Source organism: Macrobrachium nipponense, chromosome 24, assembly GCF_015104395.2.
Source record: "Macrobrachium nipponense isolate FS-2020 chromosome 24, ASM1510439v2, whole genome shotgun sequence".
In the NCBI taxonomy this organism is placed as follows: Eukaryota; Metazoa; Arthropoda; class Malacostraca; order Decapoda; family Palaemonidae; genus Macrobrachium; species Macrobrachium nipponense.
In genome coordinates, this window is record NC_061091.1 from 6,718,593 (window position 1) to 6,738,272 (window position 19,680).

At 45.8% G+C, this 19,680-nt stretch overlaps 1 protein-coding gene and 1 long non-coding RNA gene across 2 annotated transcripts in view; both read left to right on the forward strand.

Moving 5' to 3' along the window:
- LOC135205399 (calcium uptake protein 3, mitochondrial-like) overlaps positions 1–19,680 on the forward strand; it is a 171,588-nt gene that overhangs the window by 26,794 nt on the left and 125,114 nt on the right. The window contains exon 3 of the mRNA XM_064235900.1: positions 7,104–7,214. Coding sequence (XP_064091970.1) covers positions 7,104–7,214 — 111 coding nt within the window. The remainder of the gene's footprint in view (positions 1–7,103; positions 7,215–19,680) is intronic.
- LOC135203736 (uncharacterized) overlaps positions 14,326–19,680 on the forward strand; it is a 36,501-nt gene continuing 31,146 nt past the window's right edge. The window contains exons 1-2 of the long non-coding RNA XR_010312008.1: positions 14,326–14,367; positions 14,875–14,957. This is a non-coding gene — a long non-coding RNA (uncharacterized LOC135203736). The remainder of the gene's footprint in view (positions 14,368–14,874; positions 14,958–19,680) is intronic.

A 19,680-nucleotide genomic window follows, 5' to 3' on the forward strand; every position in this document is an offset into this window, starting at 1 on the left:
TCCCCGGCAGATATATACTTAGCTTATGTCTCTGACGTTCCCCGGACAGAATTCAAAAAACTCGCGGCACACGCTACAGGTAGGTCAGGTGATCACCTCTCCCGCCGCTGGGTGGAGGCGGGAATAGGAACCATTCCCGTTTTCAGACCAGATTTTTTCCTGTCGCCGGTGCTGACAACATCGTGTTAGTTCCTCTGCACGGAATTCTGCTTGCTTTGCTAAGGATTGTTTGGTGAAGTATTCTTTCTTTGGCTTTGGTATACGCTGATTTGGACCGTTATTTGGATTGCTTAGGATCTTCATTATGGCTGATGTTGTGCCTGAAACTCGTTTTAGGGTTTGTGTGGAAAGAAGGATAAGTAGTGAGACTGCCGAAAGCGGCGGTGGACCTCACACTATTTGTGTTAAATGTAGGGGGAATGAATGCTCAGTTAGTAACACATGTGACGAATGTTTGAGTTTGACTGAAGTTCAATGGAAGAGTTTGACTGCGTATGTAAATAAGTTGGAGAAAGATAGAATTAGGAAAGCTGCTAAAAGTTCAAGTAGGGTCCATGCTCTTTGGATCAGGACAATCTTTCTATTTCTAATGTAATTCTCCTTCTGCTAACGCAAGTTCAGCTCCTTCCCCCCGCAGCGAAATCGTAGATTCGTCTTCGATCGGAGAAAGAAACTGCAATGGAAGCGTCGATCTGTAAATTGCAAAGGCAATTACGAGAAAATGGAATGGTAAGAGTGAAGTGTGCAGTGAAGTGTACAGTGTCCCCAGTGTAGTGGAGGGGGCGTCTGACCGACTCCGCATTGCTCCTAGGCCTAGACCTCTTTCAGACTCCCATGACCAAGGGAGGAGGAATGTCGAAAGCCGCAAGGGGGATGTAGAGTATTCCCAACGGTCAGGCGTCCCTTCGGCAGGCCCTGTAGGCTCGTCCCACGCTGCCTTGGACAGCTATAGAACAAAGCGTCCTTAGGAAGAAGGTTTGTCCGACTCGGATTCTACTTCTCCAAGACGCGGATGGAGCTCCGCGTCTAAGTCGCACTCTGAAGAGAGCCTGGAAGGCGCCTGCAGGAGACGCATTAGACTCCAGTCCAGAGCCATTTTCCGGAGTATTCGCCCGCTCAAGAAGAATGAGAGCGACTGAAGTCTCCATGTTTCGTCATCTCCGGAAGGGAATTCGATAACTTCTACAAAGAAGTTCTTGGTAGGACTGCAGGAGCAGCTATCCTCGTTAGTAGGCTCGCTGTCTAAGGAGCCTTCTCGCAGGAAGGACGTCTCTCTTCCAGTAAAGAGCTCTCTTAAGAGACGGTCGCCAAGTCGGCGTTCGGACTCTGGTAGGCGCCTCTCTACTGGAAGGCGCTACTACCCCAACAAGGCCGTTACGATACGCCTCTCCCTTTCGAGAACGATCTACTACTCGAACAGAAGAGCTTCTTCTAGTAGGATCCACATTTGTCTAGACGCCGAATAAGGGCGCAAGCCCATCTCCTGACAAGGATAGTCGATCCTTTCGTAGGAGTAAAGAATGTTCTTCTCCTATAGGCGTTGTCTGAGAGATACAAGCGCCTCTCCTTGCTATCTTAAGGAACAAGATAATCTCCGTTATTCACGGGGACTCAGAGAGAGAGAAGAAGAAGTCTCGCCCCCCAGACGTTCTCGGAGAGATTTTAGCGCCTCGCCTAGCAGGCGCCATCGTGATGTTAGAAGGTATTCTTCAAACAGGCGGTTTTACTCCTTCCAGACGCCCAGAACGGGACGCTAGCGCCTCTCCTCGCAGGACGCCAGGAGCCTGAAAAGAGCAGGATGGGTTCTCTACGCTCTACTCCTGTTAGGCTTTCCTTAGGAGTTACGAGTTTGCCTTCTTACGAGAACATTCGAAGGAAGTAAACCCCTCTCCTGGCAGGAACCAGGATGAGAGCAGACGTTTTTCTACCCCAAGGCGTTGTAGCGCCTGATAGACGCTACCGATGGAACGCTAGTGCCTCTCCTCACAGGCGCCAAGAGCCTGAAAAGAGCCTGTTACGGGATTCTCGCCCTACTCCTTATAGAGTTACCTGTAAAGATGCGAGCTCTTCCCCTCTCAAGCAGCAAGAACCTCCTGCCCTCTACCAAACTTCCTTCGAAGGAAAAGAGCGCTTCTCCTTCTAGGACTCCTTCTCCGAAGAGGCATTCTTCTCATAATGCTACCTTTGAAGAGGTCTGAGGAGGAACTTCCTGTAGATGCGGTCGTCTCCAATTACAAGAGACTGGCAGCGCTGCTTCTTCAAGAGTTCGGTGACTCTCTTCGTCCTGCAGATCCTCCTTCGCCGGGATCACTGCTTTCAAGCACTAAGACTTTCCAAGTCCTCTTCGTTCGTGAAAATGAATCCGACCCTTTCGATGAAGAAAGCCATCAAGAGCTTGGAGAACTGGCTCCTCTCTAAAAAAGAAGCGGGCAAGACGGTTTTTTTCCTGCCACCCTCCTTCGAAGTTGGCAGGTAAGCCAGGTGTCTGGTATACACGAAAGAGCCAATGGGATTGGGCCTCCCTTCTTCAGCTGATGCTGATTTTTCAGCGTTAGTGGATGCGTCTAGAAGACGCGCTTTCATTCGGCAAAGGCCTCATGGGGAATGTGCGAAATGGACATTTACTTAAGGGGTCATTATTTCGCACACCTTGAGGTCTTTAATTTTATGGATTGGGCCTTGGGAGCTCTTGCTAAGAGAGCACAGGATCCAGGACTTTGTTTCGATGGAAGTTTTCTTTTAACAAGTGTACTTTCTTGCCTGGATAAGGCCTTGATGGATGGATCTACGGAGGTGGCTTCTCTCTTTGGATCGGCAGTCCTTAAAAAGAGATCTGTCTTCAGTTCTTTTTTTGACGAAATCGGTGTCTCCTCTACAGAGATCCTCTCTGCTTTATTCGCCCCTGTCTAGTCACCTGTTTCCACAAGAGACAGTGAGAGATATATCTAAGTCGTTATACCGGAAAGTGGCTACTCAGGATCTGCTTGCGCAGTCGGCGAAAAGACTAAAACCAGCAGTACCTTTGGCTAAAAAGAGAGAAGCCTGCTTTTCAGCAACCCTTTCGAGGGGGGGAGAACGACGGCTAGGACCCTCTCTTAGGAGTAGGAGACCGGTTAAGAGATGGAAGATCAGCACGTAAGCCCTTCCCTAAACCACAATGAAAAAAGTAGTCCTCCAGAACTACAGTAGGAAGCCAGACTGCTGAAGTTTGCGAAAGTCTGGGCTCAGAGAGGGGCGGACAACTGGTCCCTCTCTATCCTCGAGAGAGGATACCTTATCCCCTTCCCCTTCAGGAGAAGCCTCCCTTAACAACAACTCCAAGGGAGTTAACAGCAAGATACCGAGATTCTTTAAAGAACCAGGCCCTGCTTCAAACTAGTAGAAGAAAGCTGATGGACAAAGAGGCGATAGAAAGGGTTCAAGACCTTCAATCTCCAGGGTTCTACAACCGTTCTTTTTCTTGTACCAAAAAAGCATCAGGACAGTGGAGACCAGTCCTGGACGTAAGTGCCCTGAATTGCTTCGTTGTAAAAAACGAAGTTAGTTTTCACGATGAGACGACTTCCTCCGTTCTTGCAGCGCTTCGTCCAGGGGATTGGATGGTGTCCCTGGACCTTCAGGATGCCTATTTTCATGTACCTATCCATCCCTCGTCCAGGAGGTACCTAAGATTCATGGTACAGGGCAAAGTTTTTCAATTTCGAGCCCTATGCTTCGGTCTTGCCACGACCCCTCAGGTGTTCACGGGTCTTATGAGGAATGTCGCTCATTGGCTTCATATCGAAGGAGTAAGAATCTCGTTGTATCTCGGACGATTGGCTGATCAGGGCCCAATCAAAAGATCGTTGTCTGGAGGACTTGAAATTAACACTGGATCTAGTTCAGTCCTTGGGACTGTTACTAAACCTCGGGGAAGTCCCAGATGAATCCCCAGCAAAGCATTGTCTATCTGGGGATTCTGATGGATTCTCGGGGTTTTTCAGTGTGTATCCATCAAAGGAACGACAGGAGAGATGTTTACAGAAAGTGACGACCTTCCTAGAGAAAGAACAATGTTCCGCGAGGGAATGGATGAGTCTTCTGGGGACCCTTTCCTCGTTGGAACAGTTCGTTTCTCTAGGGAGGCTACACTTAAGACCCCTACAATTCTTCCTCAGAGAGAAATGGGATCAGAAGCACCAAGAGCTTTCGGACTCCTTTCAGCTCTCGAAGAGCATAAAAAAGGACCTCAGTTGGTGGTAGAGCCAAACAGATCGAATCAAGGGCTCTCCCTTCAGTTGTCGAGCCCTCGCCTAGTGTATTCACAGACGCCTCGGAAAAAGGATGGGGAGCGACTCTAGGCTCGAAAAGAAGTGTCAGGCGCCTGGAATGGGGAACAGGTGTCCTGGCATATCAACAAGAAGGAACTGGCAGCAGTCCATCTAGCTCTCGTTCACTTCGAACCTCAAGTATTGGGTTCCGTGTTTGCATGTGAATTCGGACAACACGACAGCTCTAGCCTATAAGGTAAAGGAACAGGGAGGGACTCACTCCTTCTCCCTGTTCGAGAAAGCAAAGGAGCTTCTTCTTTGGACCGAGGAACGGCGAATAACTCTTCTAACCAGGTTCATCCAGGGGGAGAAGAACGTGAGAGCAGATCTTCTGAGCAGAAGAGATCAGGTCCTTTCTACGGAATGGACTCTGCATTCAGAAGTGTGCGACGAGATTTGGGACCTCTGGGGGAGACCCAATATCGACCTGTTCGCAACGAATTGGAATGCGAGGTTGGAGAACTACTGCTCTCCGATTTCAGATCCAAAGCAGTTGCAGTGGACGGTCTCCTCTGGATTGGAAGGGGATCGACGGGTACGCTTTTCCTCCTTTCAAGATAATAGGAGAGGTGGTAAGGAAGTTCGTTTCGACGGAGGGAACCAAACTGACCCTCATCGCCCCATTCTGGCCAGCCCAAGAATGGTACACAGAGGTTACTGGAATGGATGATAGATTTCCCGAGGGCCCTTCCACTGCGGAAGGATCTTCTCAGACAGCCCCACTTCGACAGATACCACAAAAACCTCCCCGCTCTCAGTCTGACTGCCTTCAGACTGTCGAAGGACTCGTCAGAGCGAGGGGGTTTTCACGCAAGGCTGCAAAGGCAATTGCTAGAGCCAGAAGACCTTCAACTCTTCGCGTGTACCAGTCGAAGTGGGAGGTGTTCCGAAGATGGGCCAAGTCCAGAAAGTATCCTCTTCCAGTACCTCTGTAAATGAAATAGCGGATTTTCTCCTTTATTTGAGGGAGAAATGCAATCTGGCCGTTACCACAATAAGGGGATATAAAAGCATGCTCTCATCTGTTTTTAGACATAGAGGCCTTAATATCTCGGAAGACAAGGATCTGCATGACTTGTTAAGGTCCTTTGAAACCTCGAAGGCCAAGACTATAAGACCACCTAGTTGGAACCTGGATGTTGGTCCTTAGATATTTAATGTCGAGAAATTCGAACCTCCTCAAAATTCCTCATTCAGAGACTTGACTAGAAAGTCTCTCTTTCTCTTTGCACTAGCCTCTGCTAAGAGAGTTAGTGAACTTCAGGCTTTAGAAGGAACTGTGGGCTTTAAGGAAGATTCTGCAGTATGCTCCTTTAATCCCCTGTTTTTAGCAAAGAACGAAAATCCTTCTAAACCATGGCCAAGGACTTTTGAGATTAAGGGACTGTCCTCTTTGGTATGGGAGAGACTTAGAGAGGACATTGTGCCCAGTCAGGATCCTCAAGTTCTACCTAGAGAGGAAGAAGCTACTTGGTGGAAATGTAGATAGCCTTTGGCCTGTTCCGTAAGAAATCCTAAGAGGATGATTTCTAAGAATGCTCAAGCGTATTTTATTAAAGACGTTATCAAAGAAGCGCATGCTTCCTGTGAAGAGGAACATTTAAGGCTTCTAAGAGTCAAAGCACATGAGGTCAGAGCTGTAGCTACCTCTTTAGCGTATCATAGGAATATGTCGATACAGACTCTTGTCGAATCCACCTATTGGAGGTGCAATTCGGTTTTTGCATCAAATACTTAAGAGACGTGCGAGTCACTTATGACAAGTGCTTCTCTTGGACCGTTCGCGTCTGCGGATTCGTTGCTGGGGCAAGGAGCTGAACCTAATCCTTTATAGTTAGTTTAAGTTAGTATTTTTAAACATTTTTTGGTGTTGTGTTTTTATGGTCGATTGGAAGGAGTCTTGGGAATGCTCCTTTCAAATCGTAGTGTTAACCCAAAGTAGTGTGGTCAGGTGGTCGGGATTGGTTTTTCGTGCTCCTTGTTAGTGATTTGGACCTAGGCTCTGTCATGTAAGAGGGTTAGTCCCCGTTGATACGACAAAGGTGAAGCTCTACCATGTAAGTGGGCCAGCCCCCATTGGTATGATCCAAGACAAGGCTCTGTCAAGTAAGCGGGCTCGCCCCCATTGACACGATCCAGAAGAGCTATCAGTGTCAGGGTCCATCCCACTGAAACTCTTCAGGCAAGCAGACTCATAGACAGTAATCATGAAGTCTTCTGCCCAATAAGGTAGGAACCAAGGTTTTAATAAGTTTATATTTATGACCTACAACAGATGTTGTTTCCCTGTTTTTATTGTTATTTATATTGAGTAACTATCTCTTACCCGCCACCAAGGGTGTCAATCAGCTAAGTATATATCTGCCGGGGAAGTTGCATGTACAAAAATGATATTGTTAGTATACAATAAAGTTTTGTACATACTTACCCGGCAGATATATACGATGAATGGCCCACCCTTCCTCCCCTCAGGAGATAGGCGTAAGAGAAAAATCTGGTCTGAAAACGGGAATGGTTCCTATTCCCGCCACCCAGCGGCGGGAGAGGGTGATCACCTGACCTACCTGTAGCGTGTGCCGCGAGTTTTGAATTCTGTCGGGACGTCAGAGACATAAGCTAAGTATATATCTGCCGGGTAAGTATGTACAAAACTTTATTGTATACTAACAATATCATTTTCAAATGTTGTAGATATCAGTTTATTGATTTCATATTTGCAAATCTTTTTTTTCTCACGGTTCAGAACTAGTTATCAATTCAAATGACACAACTGATCATTGTTGATTATTGTAGCTCGGTTGAAACGCAGAACCTTGTGGGATAAAGACTTAGACCGTTTTCATCAAGAAACACCATCTCTGTCTAAAGGATCGCCAGACATGTTCCGCACAATTTTTGACAAAGGTAAGTTAGCATCATTATGTTAAATGCTTCAGATTAATGTTTGTGTTGTAGAGTTTCTTTGTAATGAGTAAAATGTCTTGACTTATATCTGGTATTGTTTTATAATTTTGTACATGAACTTTCCTGCCAGATATATACTTAGCTTACGTCTCTGACGTCACGACAGAATTCAAAACTCGCGGCAAATGCGACAGGTAGGTCAGGTGATCTACCCCACCCGCCGCTGGGTGGCAGGTGTATGAACCAATCCCCCTTTCCAGTCATAATTTTTCTGTCGCCGGTGTCGACTACATCTGTTGTCGATACCTCTCGATTTTGAATTATTACTCGTTTTCGCCCTGGATTGTTTCAACGGACTTTTGGTGAAGTACCTGCTCCTTGGCTTGGCATTTGCGATTTGTGGACTGGTTTTGGATTATTCTTTTGATTATTCTTGGAATTTCATTATGTCTGATTTGGAAATTAAGAAATCAACTATGTTCAGAGTTTGTTCTGTTACCGATTGTAAGGTGAGGCTACCGAAAGCTGCGGTAGACCCTCACACAGTAGCATGAGGTGTAGGGGGGAATGACTGCTCATTTATTAACCCTTGTAATGAATGTGGTAATTTGAATGAAGAAGAATGGAAGGCGCTTTCTTCTTATGTAAGAAAGCTTGAGAAGGACAAGGTTAGGAAAGCTTCATCTAGGAGTTCTAGTAGGTCTCGCGCTAGCGAGTTTGAAGTTGATAACCCTGTGTAGACGTAGCGCCTTTTCCAGTTTCAGCCCCTGCTTCCTGCACCGAACCCGAAGATGCGCCTTCGGAGGTGGACACTATGAGAGCCACTATTCGCAGCATGGAGCTGAAAATTAAAGTGCTAGAAGGTAAGAGTGATAGCAATTTGTGCAGTGATCCCAGTGCAGTGGAGGGTGCGTCTGATCGGCTCCCTAATGCTTCTAGGCCTAGACCTCTTCCAGACTCCCAGACCCAGTGGAGGAGGAAAGTCGAAAGCCGCAGGAAGGTTAGGGAGAACCCCCACCGGTCAGGCGTCCCCTCGGTAGCGCCTGATGTTCGATCCAGGCTACCTTGGATCGCGCCAAGAGAGAAGTCTTACGGCAATGCTTCTCGTCTTCGCCTTCTCCTTCGCCCAAACGTGGTTGGAGCTCCTCGGAAGCTTCTCGGCCGTCGAAGAGAGCCTGGCAGGCTTCTTCCGCTCTCCCCTCCAGCCCTGAAGTTTTTTTGGAAAATCTGGATTGGATGTCAAGAAACCAAGGTTTTCTTTGGAGTTTCGCTCTCCTAGTAAGGATCGAGCTGCGTCTCCCGTGAAGGACTTTGTTAAGTCTCCTACACGTGTGTTCTAGTCTGCAGGCGCAGATTACGGCTCTGGCTGACTCCTTGATTGTGAATGCTGGTCGTAGGAAGGACGTCTCGCTCCCGGTAAAGAAGTCCAGGCGCTCTTCTCCAGGCTTACGCTATTCGTCAGTAACCGCCCTCTCTCGGAGTGGATCGTAGTACGAGGCGCTCTCCTGCGGACATCGTTTCTCCGTCGGACAAGGGGCATGCTTCCCGTAGACGAGCCTCTCCTGACAGGCGCTCGTCTCGAGACAGGATCTCTCCCGCTGGCAGACGCCAGGAGCCTGGTAGGCGTTTTTCTCATGGTAGCGCTCTCCTTCAGGCTTTCGCTCTCCTGTGACAGACGCCCTTTGGTAGACAGGCGCTCTTCTCCTGTCAGCCGCCCTTCGCTTAGCAGGCACCAAGAGCCTGGTAGGCGCTCTCTCCTTCAAGGCGCTCTTCTCCCGATTTTCGCTCTCCTCGAGTTAGGCGCCGGAATCTGTCAGACGCTTCTCGCCTGGTAGGCGCTCGTCGCCAGAGATTCGCTCTCCTCACAGCAGGCGCCAAGAGCCTGATAATCGCTTCCCGCATGACAGGCGCTCTTCGCCAGGCAGCCGCTCTCCTTTAGACAGGCGCCAGGAGCCTGATAGACGCTTTTCGCCTAATAGGCGCTCTTCGCCATAATAGGCGCTCTTCGCCTAATAGGCGCTCTTCGCCTGATAGGCGCTCTTCGCCAGATTTTCGCCCTGCGTTCGTTAGGCGCCAAGAGCCTAGAATGCGCCCTCATCCTGACAAGAAGGAGTTTTCAGGCAGAAGCTCAACGGAAGTTATAAACTTCCCCTCCCCGGTTAGATGTCAGAGTTCTTCCAGACATTCTTCCAAGGATGGACTCTCGGCTGAGGACAAGACAGCCTTTCATCGTAAGGATCGTGAAGGATCTTCGGCGGAAGAAGAACAGGATCCCTCGGAAGAAGAAATTCCTAAAGATTCCTCCGTTTCTTCATACAAGCGGTTGACGGACCTGTTGCTTCAGGAATTTGGAGACGCCCTTTCCCGTCGCCCCGCCCTCGCCTCTTTCGTTATTTTCGACTTCCAAAACTTCGAAGGTTTCATCCTGTGTCAGGATGAAGCCTGCAATCTCTATGAAGAAGGCGCTTAGAGGTTTTGGTGAGTGGCTTCTTTCGAAGGAAGAGAAAGGGAAGACGGTGTTCTCTTTCCCTCCTTCTAAGCTTACTGGGAAACTAGGATTTCTGGTATGAATCGGGAGAACCCTTGGGCCTCGTTCTTCCATCCTCGGCAGACTCGGACTTCTCTTCACTGGTGGATTCCTCTCGACGCTCTGCCCTCATGCTGCTAAGACGACATGGGGGATGAATGAGCTTGACCACCTGTTGAAGGGAATGTTCCGAGTCCTGGAGGTGTTTAACTTCCTAGACTGGTCTTTGGGCGTTTTGGCCAAGAAGACGCAGACCCCGGATTCCCATTTCTCCTGAGGATCTTATCCAGTGTTCTCACGTGTATGGACAAGGCAGTGAGGGATGGATCGAGTGAAATAGCTTCACTTTTCGGAGCGGGAGTGATCAAGAAGAGATCTGTGTACTGTTCGTTCTGACGAAATCAGTATCGCATGCTCAGAGAGCCTCTCTCCTGTATTCTCAGCTCTCTCCTCAACTCTTCCCTAAGAAGATCGTTCAGGATGTTTCTTGTGCCCTTTCAGCTAAGGGCTACACAGGACATGCTAGCCCAGTCTACCAGGAAGCCTCACTCTTCTTTCCAAGCTAAAACCAAGAGAGAGACTCCAGTTAGGCAGGAGCCCTTTCGAGGAGTCCCTCCTGCCAGAGCTTCTTCCTTAGAGGATCTAGACCCACTAAACGAGGGAAGACCTTCTCTAGATCCATCAGAGGGAAGAAGTAGGATTCAAGTCCTCCAGACATCAGTGGGTGCCAGACTTCTGAAGTTTGCCGACGTCTGGGCCCAGAAAGGGGCGGACAACTGGTCACTCTCGATTGTCCGCAAAGGCTACCTCATTCCCTTCTTATCAAGACCTCCGTTGACGACGACTCCGAGGGAGTTGGTAGCCAAGTACAAGGACCCCATCATGAATCAAGCCCTCTCTCTAGCAGTAGATCTTATGCTGGAGAAGGAGGCGATAGAACTAGTGAAAGATCCTCATTCTGCGGGTTTTTACAACAGACTGTTCCTAGTTCCCAGAGCTCAGGAGGATGGAGACCGGTTCTGGATGTAAGCGCCCTGAATGTCTTCGTAGAAAAAAGGAAGTTCGCACCATGGAGACAACTTCTTCAGTGTTGGCGGCTCTTCGTCCAGGGGACTGGATGGTGTCCCTTGATCTTCAGGACGCTTACTTCCATGTGCCTATCCATCCTTCTTCACGGAAGTTTCTAAGATTCATGATGGGAGGGAAGATCTTCCAATTCAGGGCCTTGTGCTTCGGCCTTTCGACAGCCCCTCAAGTTTTCACGGGTTTAATGAAGAATGTAGCGCAGTGGCTACATTTGGAGGGAGTGAGGCTGTCTCTCTATCTAGACGATTGGCTGATCAGAGCAAGCTCACAAGAAAGATGTCTGGAGGACCTACAAAAGACACTGACTTTAGCAAGTTCGTTGGGGCGGGGCTTCTGGTGAACTTCCAGAAGTCACAATTAATCCCCAGTCAAGAGCTGATATATCTGGGGATTCGGATGGTTTCTCCGGATTTTCGGGCATATCCGTCAACCAGAGAGGATTGCTCGTTGCCAAGAGAAAACTAACGACCTTCCTAGAGAAAGATGCATGCACAGCGAGGAGTGGGATGAGTCTGTTGGGGACACTCCTCGCTGGAGCAATTCGTTTCTATAGGAAGGTTGCATCTCAGACCTCTCCAATTCTTCCTTTACCGGAATGGAGGTGCTCTCTCTAGACCTGGAATTCTCCTTCAGGATATCAAAAGGAATCAAGAAGGACCTTCTGTGGTGGACAGATCCTCTCCGATTTGCAGAAGGTCTGTCTCTGTACATGCCAAACCCGAACAACGTATTGTTTTCCGACGCGTCGGAGACGGGTGGGGTGCGACCCTAGGTCAAGAGAAGTGTCAGGCACCTGGGAGGGGGCAACAGGTGTCCTGGCACATCAACAACAAAGAGTTGATGGCAGTGTGGTTGGCGTTAAAAGCCTTCGAGCCCCACGTCCGAAATGCTATAGTTCAGGTCAACTCGGACAACACACAGCCTTGGCTTACATAAGGAAGCAGGGGGGGACACACTCTTTCCCTGTACGAAACAGCGAAGGACTTGCTGTTGTGGTCTCAGGCAAGGAAGATCGTTCTCCTCACCAGGTTCGTACAGGGAGAAAGGAATGTCAGAGCCGATCTCCTGAGCAGGAGGAATCAAGTGCTCCCCTCGGAGTGGACTCTGCACTCAGAAGTTTGCCAGGACCTGTGGAGGTTATGGGGCAGACCTCATATCGACCTTTTGCGACAGCAAAGAACAAGAGAATAGACCTCTACTGCTCCCGATCTCGGACCCAGGAGCAGTGTCAGTCGATGCTTTCCTCCTAGACTGGCGAGGTCTGGGACGTCTATGCTTTTCCTCCATTCAAGATTCTGAGTCAAACACTCAGAAAGTTGCGGCCTCGGAAGCGACAAGGATGACGCTGGTAGCTCCATTCTGGCGGCCCAAGATTGGTTCACAGAGGTACTGGAATGGCTAGTGGACTTTCCAAGGAGTTCTTCCACAAAGAGTAGATCTGCTCAGACAACCCCACTTGCGAAGGTATCACAGAAAACATCCCCGCTCTCAATCTGACTGGCTTTCGACTGTCAAAAGTCTTGTCAGAGCGAAGGGGTTTTCAGCTAAGGCAGCGAAGGCTATCGCATCAGCTAGAAGGCCCGCTACCCTTAGTGTCTACCAGTCGAAGTGGGGACGTCTTTCGCCGTTGGTGCAGAAACCAGAAGCTTTCCTCTTCCAGTACCTCTGTGACCCAAATCGCAGATTTCCTGGTTTTTCTCAGGGAAAAGTGTGTCTTGCAGGTTTCGACCATCAAAGGATATCGGAGCATGTTAGCAGCTGTGTTTAGGCACAGGAATTTAGATATCTCCAACAACAAAGATCTACATGATCTGCTAAGATCTTTTGAAACTTGCAAGAAACCCTCGTCTCAAATTCCGAGCTGGAACCAACCTGGACGTGGTTCTTCGTTTCCTGAGGTCCTCGAAGTTCGAACCTCCCCAGTCATCTTCTTTCAAGGATCTTACGAAGAAGGCTCTGTTTCTTTTGGCTTTAGCATCTGCCAAAAGAGTTAGTGAGCTTCATGCTCTAGAAGGTAAGGGTAGGTTTCAAAGGAGATTCCGTGATTTGTTCCTTCCTTCCTTCTTTTCTAGCTAAGAACGAGAACCCCTCAAATCCTTGGCCAAGGAGTTTGAGGTTCCAGGCTAGCTCCCTGGTAGGGGAAGAGCCAGAAAGAACTCTTTGCCCTGTGAGGACTTTAAGATACTACCTCCAGCGGAAGAAGTCTCTTAAGGGCATTAAGGACAGACTTTGGTGCTCTGTTAAGGATCCCAGTAGACCATTGTCTAAAAAATGCTTTGTCCTCTTTATTAGAAGCCTCGTGAAGGAAGCACCATTTGGCTTGCGGTGAGGATCACTTCAAGCTTTTGAAAGTCAAGGCTCACGAGGTAAGAGCAATTGCGACGTTCCTTGGCTTTCAACAAGAATATGTCACTCCAGAATCTGATGAAAGCAACATTCTGGAGATGCAATTCAGTATTCACGAACCACTACCTTAGAGACGTCAAGATTACTTACGAGAAGTGCTTCGCGTTAGGCCCGTATGTATCGGCGGATTCGGTGCTGGGGCAGGGAGCTGAAGCATATCCTTTGTAAATTTTTTCCCCTATTGTTTGTGTGTGTTTTTATGGTTGTTTGAAAGAGGATGCGGGTAGGCATCTCTTTCTATTCGTATTGCTAACATTTAGAATGGTTAGGTGATCTGTTTGTGCTAGAGCTCCCTGCATTGGTAGTGGTCAGGCTCTGTCATTTAAGAGGGCGAATCCCATTGACATGATCCGACTTGGATTCTACTGAGTAAGTGGATATCAAATCCTTCGGTAGACCCAAAGAGTCTTTTTCAGCTGTAGGTCACGCCCTCGCTGTAGCTCTTCAGCTTTGCAGACTAATAGACAGTAACTATGAAGCTTCTTCAGCCTATCGGGTAAGAACCAAGGTTTGTTAGTATCCTACAACAGATGTTGTTTCCCCTTTTTCCTTGTTACCTCTGTCTTTTTCCCTCCACCAAGGGTGTCAATCAGCTAAGTATATATCTGGCAGGAAAGTTCATGTACAAAAATGATATTGTTATTTTACAATAAAGTTTTGTACAAACTTACCTGGCAGATAATACGATTGATGGCCCTCCCAGCCTCCCCTCAGGAGACAGGTGGAAGAAATTATGACTGGAAAGGGGGATTGGTTCATACACCTTGCCACCCAGCGGCGGGTGGGGTAGATCACCTGACCTACCTGTCGCATTTGCCGCGAGTTTTGAATTCTGTCGTGACGTCAGAGACGTAAGCAAAGTATATATCTGCCAGGTAAGTATGTACAAAACTTTATTGTAAAATAACAATATCATCTTGAGCTGGTTAAGGTATGAAATTTTTTTTAGTTTAATGAAACCACCAAGTCCTGTTTCTAGACTCAGATGTATTAGCAGAAATTGTTATTTTAAAATTTTAAAGATGGAAATTGAACAGTTAAATTGTAAATATCAATTTGAGTTTAACTTTACCTTTTCATCCTGTCAGGTATTATAGTATACTGAATATCTCTTCTTGCTGTCAATTCTCACAAGTAAGTATTCTTCAACAGTTTGTTTAACTTAGGTATTTGTTTGGAATTTTAAATGCTTAATGAAATGTAAATAAATAAGAAATTTGTTGAAATACATTTTTGGGTGTTGGATATTTTGAAAGTACAGTAAGTAAAATTAACCTATAAACTTTGAAGATAAGTGCAAATACTAGTGAAAATACTGTACGTACGTAGATTTTCAAATTGTAACATATGCTATTAGGTGATAGGTATGCTAAATTCTACCAAAACAGTGCTGAGGCTTTTATCAATATATATTAGATTATATATGTGCAAGATATTACAAGAGTCAAGTGAATATTCCTCATATGATAAAGTAAACTACAATGAAAAATTTAAGGAAAGTGAATCATTAATATATATATTTCACATTCTTTTAAAAATGATAACTGGCTCCTTGGGAGGAGCACACTGATATAACAGTAATTCAGTTTGTTCTCTACAGCATCTCTCAAATTGTTTATTCAATGTGGTTGCCTTTCACAGAACCGCAGACTGGGTTCCGCATAGCTTTCAATATGTTCGACACTGATGGAAACCAAAGGGTTGATAAAGAAGAGTTTCTTGTGGTAAGTGCTTTCTGTGTTGGATGCATTTATAGATCTGCAGTGCTGTACAAACATTTTATCTTCATCTTGGTTTGACAGATTTCATTCACTGCGTTGTATGTATATATAAGAAAATGTTAATGCTTTACATGAATATTGAGTTTGTTTTTCTTGTATACCTTACTCAGACATTTTAGATCACGTACTTGCCCACAGTTTTCAGGTTAGCTATTTCCATAAAATAAATTAAATTAGAAATTTAATTTGCATTGTACATATTATCTTGAACCTGTAGCTTCCTTTCATTCTAAATGTAAAACTTCCCTCTTGCAGCCTTAATTTGTCTTACAGTTTTTGTAGTGTTATTAGAAAAGTAGTTAAGACTATCTTAGCTTACTTTTGATCCAGTTGAATAAGTCAGTGCTTTTCCTAGTCTTAGATTATTCTTACCATTAGTCAATTTGTGATAAGACGGTATGTTGTGCTCTTTTTTAAATGTTTTAAGATATCCACACACGTACATGCATACATATGTATGTATGTATGTATGTATATGGTATATATATTAAACTGTGAATCATTCAACCATCATTCACTGGTAAAATATAAGTTTTATATTTAGTAGATTCCATTGTTGTCATATCAAATAGAGTAGCCAGTGTCTGTCCAGAAATACACTTCTTGTGAAGTGTATGCGACTTGCATGGGAGCTGATACATTCTGCAAAAATAAGCTTTAATCACAGTACTTATGCTTTGACAAGCGTTAATCCTCTGTCAGAATTGCATTTGTACTTTTAACTGACTTCTATTGCTTGACAATTAAACAATGCCTTTGTTGGTAATTGGTGGAGAGTCTACATTTTTGTATTAACTCGTATCACTAGTAGGTGTAGAGTAGTGTTAATTTTAGCTGTTTGAGTATTTTAGTTTTGTCTCCTTTTCTTTTGTTTAAATTGTCCAGTCATGTGAAACTTATGTTTTGTTAGAGTACAGTATGAGATTATGTTATGCAATATCTTTCAATTGCTCACATATAATGCAAAAGTAATATTTTTGCTTGTAGAAGTATTAGGGAGAATCAACAATAAAAGGGAATAATCATGTAAAGAGCAATCATGGAGAAAGTCCGTAAAAATTGGTCAGTAAAGATCATGACGGGAATTTATTGTATGATAGAATGTGATATGCTTCAAGATAGAATTCTAGGGTCTTTACTGCATTGTAATAATGTTTGGTATTTGAGATAAAGATGTAAGATTTTTGTTAAAGATAACCATCAGTAATTTTTTTTCCCTTAAATATTACATTTTTATGCATGACACTTACCTGGCAGGTATATATATAGCTGTATTTTCTGAAGTCCGACAGAATTTAAAAAACTTCCGACACACGCAGTGGTCGGCCAGGTGGTTAGTACCCATTCCCGCCGCTGGGAGGCGGGTATCAGGAACCATTCCCATTTTCTATTCATAAATTTTCTGTCGCCGGTACTGAAAACACCTGTTTTCAGTACCTCCGGCTTAGGATTTTGGAAACTCATTTGCCGCTAAGTATCTTAATTGTCTTTTAATTTTATTTATTTACTTGGATTTGTGGCTAGGCATACGCTATCTTAAATTGATTTGAATTTGATTCATTTTTGCATAAGATATCTGAATCTAGTTAGGCTAGTTTCAGAGGGTGTTGTCTGCAAAAGATAGGGTGTGGCTACCGAAAGCTTCGGTAGTTCCGCACTTGGGGGGCGCAATAATCAGTAAACATGTCTATTTCCGTAAGGAAAAAGTATGATTCGTATGTACGCAATTAATCAGTAAACGTGTCTAATTCCGTAAGGAAAAAGTTTGTTTAGTATGTACGCTATTAATCAATTACGAAAATCAGGGTAGTGATACTGCTAACCTTCCGGTAGACTTTTTTTTTTTTTTTTTTTTTTTTTTTTTTTTTTTTTTGCCTAACGCTGTAGTATGGCCTACGGGTTATGACTATGTCTTGCGAGAGGTGATCGCTCTCCTTCATTGTTGTGAAGAGTTCTACTTCTGTTTTTTGTTACGCCTAACCCTGTAATGTTGCCTTCGGGCCCTAAAACAGTGTCCTGTAGAGGTTATTGCCCTTTCTCTTATACTATTTCGATTCGTACTTAGAAATCGAAAGTGTTTGCTTTAGAGAGCAATAGTGAAGTGGCTAAGTGCAGTGACAGTGCCCCTTGTGTAGAGGAGGGTGCGTCAGATCGGCCTTATAAACGCCTCTAGGTCTAGACCTCTGTCGAACTCCCAGAACCAAGGGAGAGGGCATGTCGAAAGCCGAAGGAGGGTTACAGGGAACCCCACCGATCTGGCGTGCCTTCGGCAGTTTCTGATGAAAATACCCAGACTGCCAAAGTGCGTGCACATGCACGAATCCTGAAGGATTGCTTCTCGTCCTCCGAGGCGTCCTCCCCGCACAAGGGTTGGAGCTCTCGGAAGGACTCGCGCCCTCTAAGAAGCTTTATAGAAGAGGACGCTTCACGTCCCTTCTCCCTCGTTATGTGTTTCAGTGAGAAGTAAGAAGGCGAAAGTTTGCTGATCACGTGTACTCTTTCCACCAAGAAATAGGAAAAAGAAGGCAGTTTCTCTCGCTTGTTTTGACGCCTGTTCAGGAGCGTGACGCTTTTCTGCACGCTTATTTGGACGATCGGCTTGAACAGACGCTCGGATGGACGCAACTCACCAGTGGACGCCGAGCGTCCTCGCCAGTGGCCGCCGAGCGCGCACCAGGACGCCGCGGTCCTCGCCAGTGGACGCCGAGCGTCCTCGTCAGTGGACGCCGAGCGCGCACCAGGACGCCGAGCGTCCTCGCCAGTGGACGCCGAGCGCGCACCAGAACGTTTCTGTTGAACTCTTCAAGCTCTTGTTTAAGATTTGAGCCTCAAGAAGTGAACAGAACTTCGTCTTCGAAACCCAACAAGACCTCGGGTTTCGTGAATTCAAGAGGTCTCTGTCAATATTATATTGCTTTTCGCAAAGGTGGATGAGTTAAGGAAAGCTCAAGGGAAGATCTCGTTTTCTCTACCTCAGTCAAGACTTTGAGATAAGACAGTTACGGGTTATGTTAAGGCTCGACGTCCTGAACGTACAGGATTTTCGGCAACGTTCAGTAGGATTCTTGCAAAGGCACTCATCAAAAGGACGCTCTTCAGGAAAAGCGCAAGACAAGACTTCCTTTGCCATACTGCCAATAAATTTAAAGCTTTTTAGACCATCTGAAAGGGTTTTTCAGATGATAGATTTTGTTAGTTTCTAGTCGAGACTTCCATGCCGATTGAGCATCGTCGTTCTACCTACCGTAAGCCCCAGTCTTTTAACAGGATTCTTGTCCCTTCCTTGTTTGAGACGGGAATCGAAAATAAAAGGCTCGACTTCCTGGATTACGTTTTGTCAATTCCAGTGACTTCCCCCCATTGACAATATACTATCGTTTTGTCAAGTAAGTGGGTCTCCCCTCATTGACAAAATATCTCTGTACCGTTAATGGGTTAGTTCTCATTGACAAACATCTCATTAACTTGATATTGCGTAAGCGAATAAGGACAAGGTTCGGAAGAGCTCTCCTTCCTCATTCGCAGACTCGTACAAAAGAAATAGACTTGTAGACTACGTCAATGAACGCTTATGTCCAGTATCTTAAGAAGCTTGAGATTTCTGCTTCGATTCTCTAAGTTTTGTTCATGAAACTTGCCTGTCAGATATGTATGTAGCTGTATTTCCGAATTCAGCTATATATATGTCTGCCAGGTAAGTATGAACAAACTTTATTGTGATATAATAAAATTTTTTGCCTTGCGTATTTTACTACTGGTTGGTTCAAGTCATACACGCTTGCTGTAGTTACCTCTTCGGATGGCAACCGAGAGGTCTATTGTCTACTATTTTAAGGACATTTAATCGTCACTCCCTGCAGCCTTCCAGGAGTTTCCGATTTATCTTTTACCGTTGTATGGTAGTGTTCTGACGACACAAACGCATCTATATATTTAGCGTTTTCTGTTTCGCTTAAATATACAGCTTGAGAGTCTCTTTTTGTTCAAAAAATAACGGACCTATTTCTTCGTAGAATAGGGTAGCTGGCAACCCAGACATAAAGTTAAGAGACGACGTTCGTAAGCTGCTGGCTGCTGCTGTGTCTGACTGTCCCAAGTTCCAAACCGAGCCACCAGTAACAGATCGTGCGCTGTCATGCGCTGTAGGTTACGTCTCTCTCTCCTGCGGGATTGACTGACTAACCGTATCTCTGTGGCTGGCGGTTACGTCTCTCCTGCGGGATTGACTGACTAACTGTATCTCTGTATCCTACAATCAGGACTTTAGCCTAAGATTGAGGGGATTTCTTACGTGAATGAATAAACGTTGCATTAGTTTTGCCTTACTATGTTCAACAGAGTTATCTCTTAATCCTTTCTGGTGCTCGTTACCGCACCGGTATAGAACTACGAGTCTACCGCAACATTGCACTTTTATATGCTCTCCTGCTTAGGCAAAGCGCAGCCTTATAGGGAAGTAAGCATACTCGGGGAGGGAATGGATGAGCTTGCTGGGGACCATTCCTTCCTGAAGAAGTTTGTTTCCCCGAATAGACTGCAATTCAGACCACAGTTTTTTCCTACCGGGAAACTGAAATATTATTCAAGATCTAGGAATTATTCTGAACATCTCTCAGTGCGTCATGATAAAAAGAAGGTGCCGGACATCTGGATAGTGTTTCAGATG